General features: G+C 31.3%; 1 protein-coding gene across 1 annotated transcript; it reads left to right on the top strand.

Moving 5' to 3' along the window:
* Positions 1-292: 292 nt before the first annotated feature.
* Positions 293-5,526, top strand: LOC134684803 (uncharacterized). Its single transcript, XM_063544114.1, has 5 exons — positions 293-308; positions 873-1,031; positions 3,325-3,437; positions 3,876-4,014; positions 5,339-5,526. Exons 1-5 carry the CDS (start codon positions 293-295, stop codon positions 5,524-5,526), a joined length of 615 nt encoding a protein of 204 aa, XP_063400184.1.

The following is a 5,526-nucleotide window of genomic DNA, read 5'->3' as shown; positions in this document are numbered from 1 at the left end:
TCGTGTTGTCTTCAAACGTAATATAAGTTTAAGTTATTTTCCAGATATATCTCAGTTGGAAATTGAGTAATATGACATGTTTTTAACAGTCTATTCTTTAGTTGTAACAGACAAATGAATATGTTTTATCTTTGAACATGTAAAAGGCATAACCTGAACAGATCTGAGGTCTCTGAACAAACAAATTCCATAAAAGTGCGTGTGATGAATTCACCGAAGTGAATTCTAACCAATTTACTGAACATAACTTTATAATTAATTGTTTAATTTTAAAAGAGCTGTACTGATAGAAATGGCTGATAAATTTTGTAATTTTATTGACCAAAGATTCACCAAAAAAACTGAAGGATTCTTAAAATGGATGTTTGTATTGCAAAAGTGTGCAGGATTCCTCGAAATTACCTAGAGAAAGTATTTCAATTTAGTACTCATGTTTCGAGTTAGATATTATGACTTAGTTATTAGGCTGACCACCACAATTCAATTTGTTTGTTGATTTATTACTTTCGTCAGTTAAACCTAAAAAAAAAGGAAAAATATATGTTTTATTTAAAAACACAAACAACATGATTTCAGACTGCTTATCAATATAAACGTCAATACTTGTAAAAAGATAAAAAAAAAAAAAAAAAGATAATCCGTATCTAAAAAGATGACCTCATCAACCAAAAGTAATATGCATGGGGTATGAAATTTAGTCAAATTTAGTCAAGTTGCTCAGTATCTGTCCACATGCCCTCCGAATCGATGATTGGCGGTTACAAATCTGATGTATGGTAACATTTACATTAAATATATGTTTCTAACCATACGGCAAACATTGATTGAAAATTTTGTTTGAGGTAGTAACTTTTCAATTTTTACTATTTTAGGCCATGGCATGACAATAACTCTCATCAGAATGACTTGGCTAGATAGCTTTAGTTACTGTAGCTTAGCCTCTGAAGACAGTATACCCTATTTAGCTGACGGCGGATACAGAGGTTGGGTTGGTGGGATTTATTTAAACTCACAGTGGATGGTTCATAAAGGTACTAATACAAGCAAGGGGGTAATAAGGTATGAAAGGTAATATCATTGTTCTTTATATAAGATAGAGGTCATTCAACAGCTGATTAAACCACATTGTCTATTGTATGTACACTTATAAAACGCAAGAAATGATTGCGTCTGATTTCAATGAACGTTACTTTAGTGTTCTGGTTTTAAACAAAACTATCTGCTTGAAAAAGGGTTACTGTGTAACTTGAGGAGACTTTAGATTATAATACATAACGATTTAGATCTTTGGTACATGGTCAAATCACAAAAAATAACTGTTCGAGTTTGAGATTCGTTTATATTGAGCGATATGTGCAGAGGTTGTGATTCTTTGACATACAGAATTATTTTCAAATATTTGCAGTCGTTTTATTTTTCTTCTAACATGTCTAAATTTCATGAATTTATTGGGCGTTTTAGTTGTTTTCTAAAATCATATGATAATACGGAGTAACAGATGTGTTTCCATTTAACTTATTATTGTTTTTATGAGAAGTGATATTATGGATGAATGGGAAATTAAAACATGAGATTGTGCTGCTTTAGATGTTATACTAACTATCTAATTGCTGGATAAATCCGTATATGTATTTCTTTCTTTTAAATCTTTAACACTCTTTTTTACGACTTTGATAATGAGCAAAACCCGTATTGCAGAGTTACCTACACATGAAAGGGGATATAACAATATTGAATATATTTTTCAAAAAGCAATAAACCACGTTCAGCTTATAACAGTGTTATATTCAATACACGGCATACAACAACAATAAAAATGATTATAGATAAAAGTAAGTACTATAAAACGCTTTTCGTCGATAACAGACTCATTAGTGACGCTCCAATAAAAATGTAAGAAGGACAAATAAAGATTGAAGTTTAAAACGCATTGAAGACTCACAAAAGGTTTTGGCTAATGTGACAAAAATGACAATATATTGTCTTGGTAGATAAACCTTGGTATTTCAATATTTATTCACGTTTTGTAAAAAGCAATCTATGATAAGAATTAACAACTACTGGATAACAGGTACTTTAATTGTTTTATTTTTTCACAATATTAAAAATAAAAAAAAAATAAACAGAATTGCATCGCTTAGAAATCGTTTCATTGACAGTTTGATAGGAACACTTTAATTTATCATATATTTTGGACGTGATAGACCTTAAATGTAACTGTTGCATACAGATGATAACATGTAACCGTATTTATTGTTATCGTTATTCGGATTGGTTTCTTTATGGGCAAATACCAGTTTTTCTTTCCACAACAATGATTTTACAAAAATAAGTGTGCACCAAATTAACCTGATTTGATCACAATAAATCATCCCTAAAATTTATAAAACATTTGCTGGACTAACAGTTGATGCTTTGGTAGTTATGTTTTGCTACCAAAAATTACTCATATTCCCCTTTTATAAAATTCGACTTTGACGGCTGATATCCCGCACATCGAACATAAGGATTACATAAAACTCATAATTAAGCATATTGGAAATTGATATCTAGTTACTACTGAATAAGATACTTCTGCAAAGTGTGTAATATTGTAGAGAAGTATCATTCAAGAAATACACATGGCATATTGTCGACCGATCGCAAAGACAAATGGCAGATTTTCTTTGTGCCTGCAAGGATTCCATTATTGACTTTTAAAAATTAAAATGACAACTAACTGCAAATTAACAAACAAACAAAAGGGTTGTTACTGTTACGGAAAAATAGTAGGAAAATCAATACCAAGGAAAATTATCAGGAAAACATTATAAATTAGGAAACTTATCATGAACAAAACTAACAAATTACAAGGCTTATCTTCTGAAAGTGAAAAATAGCATTACATTGTCACCAACGAACTATGGAAATTCAAACGATATTGAAATGTATCCGTCTAAAATGTAATTTCCAGTGACACTCGCATATATGTCCGTCGTCAATCGACATACGACTTTAAGTTATACTTACATGTGACATACGAGTTTAGTTAATACATAATAGATATAACAGGTGTCTTTCCTTTTCACGAATTCCATTCTCAATTTGATGAAAAACTTGATTACTTTATGGTAAACATTGTATTGTCTTATAATAAATGAGCCCAGAAGTAAAAGCTTTGGTGAGTGACTTTCCTTTACGGAATCATCTCTACTATTGTACCACATGTTTCATCATATAAAAAAAAATTAACAACAGTAACAATGCTTAGTTATGCGTTTTTTAAGATATCGGTTTCGTGAATTTAATTGTTCATATATAATGTCTGTATTCTTTCATTTCAAGGATGTCATATCAATTCTGGATCAATGAATAGTAATGGTGTCTATGATATTAAAAGGTTAACACCAACACTTTGTTCAGAGAAATGTAAAATGGACAAATATTTTGCAATGAAAGTAAGTAGCGTGTTTTCTTTTTTACTTAATGCTATTGCTATCTACTTAAACGTGACATTGGAAATTTTTAATTTATATTGCAATTATTTACGGTTTCATTGTCCCTGTTCTTAATGTTGTCGTGCCGTTGCATTGATAGCTCTCAATATTAAATGTGTATGGTTTTGAAGCCTTTCGATTTAATTTGGAATTTTAACCATGCCAACCATTTCTCATTTTTTTTAAGTGTATCTTCTTCACATTACACATAAATCATGTAAATTTTATAGTTATAAGATTATGCCATGTTGACTATTTACCATTGTGATACATGACCGACTGCAAAATTCATCCTTTCATTCAGCTAGCACTAATAAACACCTTATAACCACACAGTTGTGTTATTATGTTATTTATGTAGTTGAGCTTATTCTGTAACTAATTATACTTATATTGCAGTACAACTGGTGTCTTTGTCTACTTTCTCTTTACAATTTGGACGAAGTTAATTCGTCAAAGTGCACGTACAAATGCGCAGGTTCAAACCATAATGTATGTGGAGAAAGATCTCATTATACGGTATACCAGCACATTATTGGTACGTGATTTGTTTACACTTGCCTACTTCTGTAGTATATACATAGCTGTTCTTTATTTTTCACCAATGATTAAAAATGCTTACCTTTATATACATACATATATATTTATTCATGAAAACACAAAAATCAGGTAAGTAGATACTGAAATATTATTTATATTGTTATGACGTTTTCATCCTTCACGGGACTTATGTAACTCAGTAACGTTACCACGGGGTAGTATTTCCTTTACGCATTTAGGTTTGCTTTAAATGTCTCAATGAAGCGCTTCTCCAGAACCTTTCTATATTCGTCATCATCATCGCGGCGACATTTTTAGAACGGCAACATTTTAAATTTTCAATTGGCACATATGTCTAGGTGTTCACTAAGTGGTATTTGCTGTAAGTGTGGATGGCTGCTTTGTTGTTTGTGGACACGTTTTATTGTACTTAGTTTCCGAGTTTGTTCGATGTTATTTCCTTTACATGTTGGGCATGTTGTACAGTAAATAAATTTCTGAATGTGCCAGTCATGTGTGTAGTGACATGAACTATTTATAAAAATAAAGATATAGGAAGATTTGGTGCGGGTGCCAATGAGACAACTTTCCATCCAAATAACAATTTATAAAAGTAAACCATTATAGGTCAATGTACGGTCTTCAACACGGAGCCTTGGCTCACACCTATAACAAGTTATAAAGGGCCCCCAAATTACTAGTGTAAAACCATTTAAACGGGAAAAACAACGTTCTAGTCTATATGTCCACTTTTAAATGTTTTCACGGAAACATTTGCAATTGAATTGCTCTTTTGGAATCTTTTTTAAGTTTATTTGTTGTCTCTTACCATTTATTATAGAATTCGATGGAAATATTTTCCTCATCCTCTCGCTTTCCATTAGAAAGGGTTAATTCGTTTTGATGGCGTTATACACATTGGTGATGCAATGATAATGCGTATTGACCACCGGAATTATGATTTTTTATGGTTTTTGTTTCGGAATTCCAAGTTGAGTTATTCTGCGTTCTTCAGCATTTTTTTCGCTTTTTAATATATTTATATATGTGGGTGCGTGTGCGTATGTGTATGTGTGTGTATTTACTCAATATCATATTCGTCCCGAGTTCTGTAAAAGCGGTTGTCATTATGGAAAGCAAAACACTAAACTAAAAGTGCTATCAAAACCAAATGTTTGTGCAGATAATTCTCAACTAGAAGTATTTTGGTATATCGATTTTGCAATGAATAGATAAGTGTTATAGATATTTATCCATTCAAAAGACAGTAAACAATTCAAATTATGCTTGTTCATATTTATTGAAATTCATTTAATTTGTAGGTAAATCCAAACCCAAGCCTGATGTCGATCAAAGATTTGCCTGCTCTGTTATTATGCCTCGAAATGGTACGTTTGTACTAAAAGCTGTAGACTGCTCTTTAGAAGAATACTGGACAGCATGTGTAACAAATGGAGGTAAATCTTCTCAAGAAAAGTTAGGATACATATTGTCCTTCCTGATTCAATAG

The sequence above is a fragment of the Mytilus trossulus genome, chromosome 9 (genome assembly GCF_036588685.1).
Source record: "Mytilus trossulus isolate FHL-02 chromosome 9, PNRI_Mtr1.1.1.hap1, whole genome shotgun sequence".
In the NCBI taxonomy this organism is placed as follows: domain Eukaryota; kingdom Metazoa; phylum Mollusca; class Bivalvia; order Mytilida; family Mytilidae; genus Mytilus; species Mytilus trossulus.
Note: the sequence above shows the minus strand (reverse complement) of the source record. Positions and strands in the feature narration are given on the sequence as shown.

Bases quoted from the DNA above. Each gene is read 5' to 3' on its own strand.
- LOC134684803 (XM_063544114.1), top strand. The intron at 1,032-3,324 runs GTACTAATACAA...TTTCATTTCAAG, and splicing joins ACAGTGGATGGTTCATAAAG to GATGTCATATCAATTCTGGA. The intron at 4,015-5,338 runs GTACGTGATTTG...TTTAATTTGTAG, and splicing joins GGTATACCAGCACATTATTG to GTAAATCCAAACCCAAGCCT.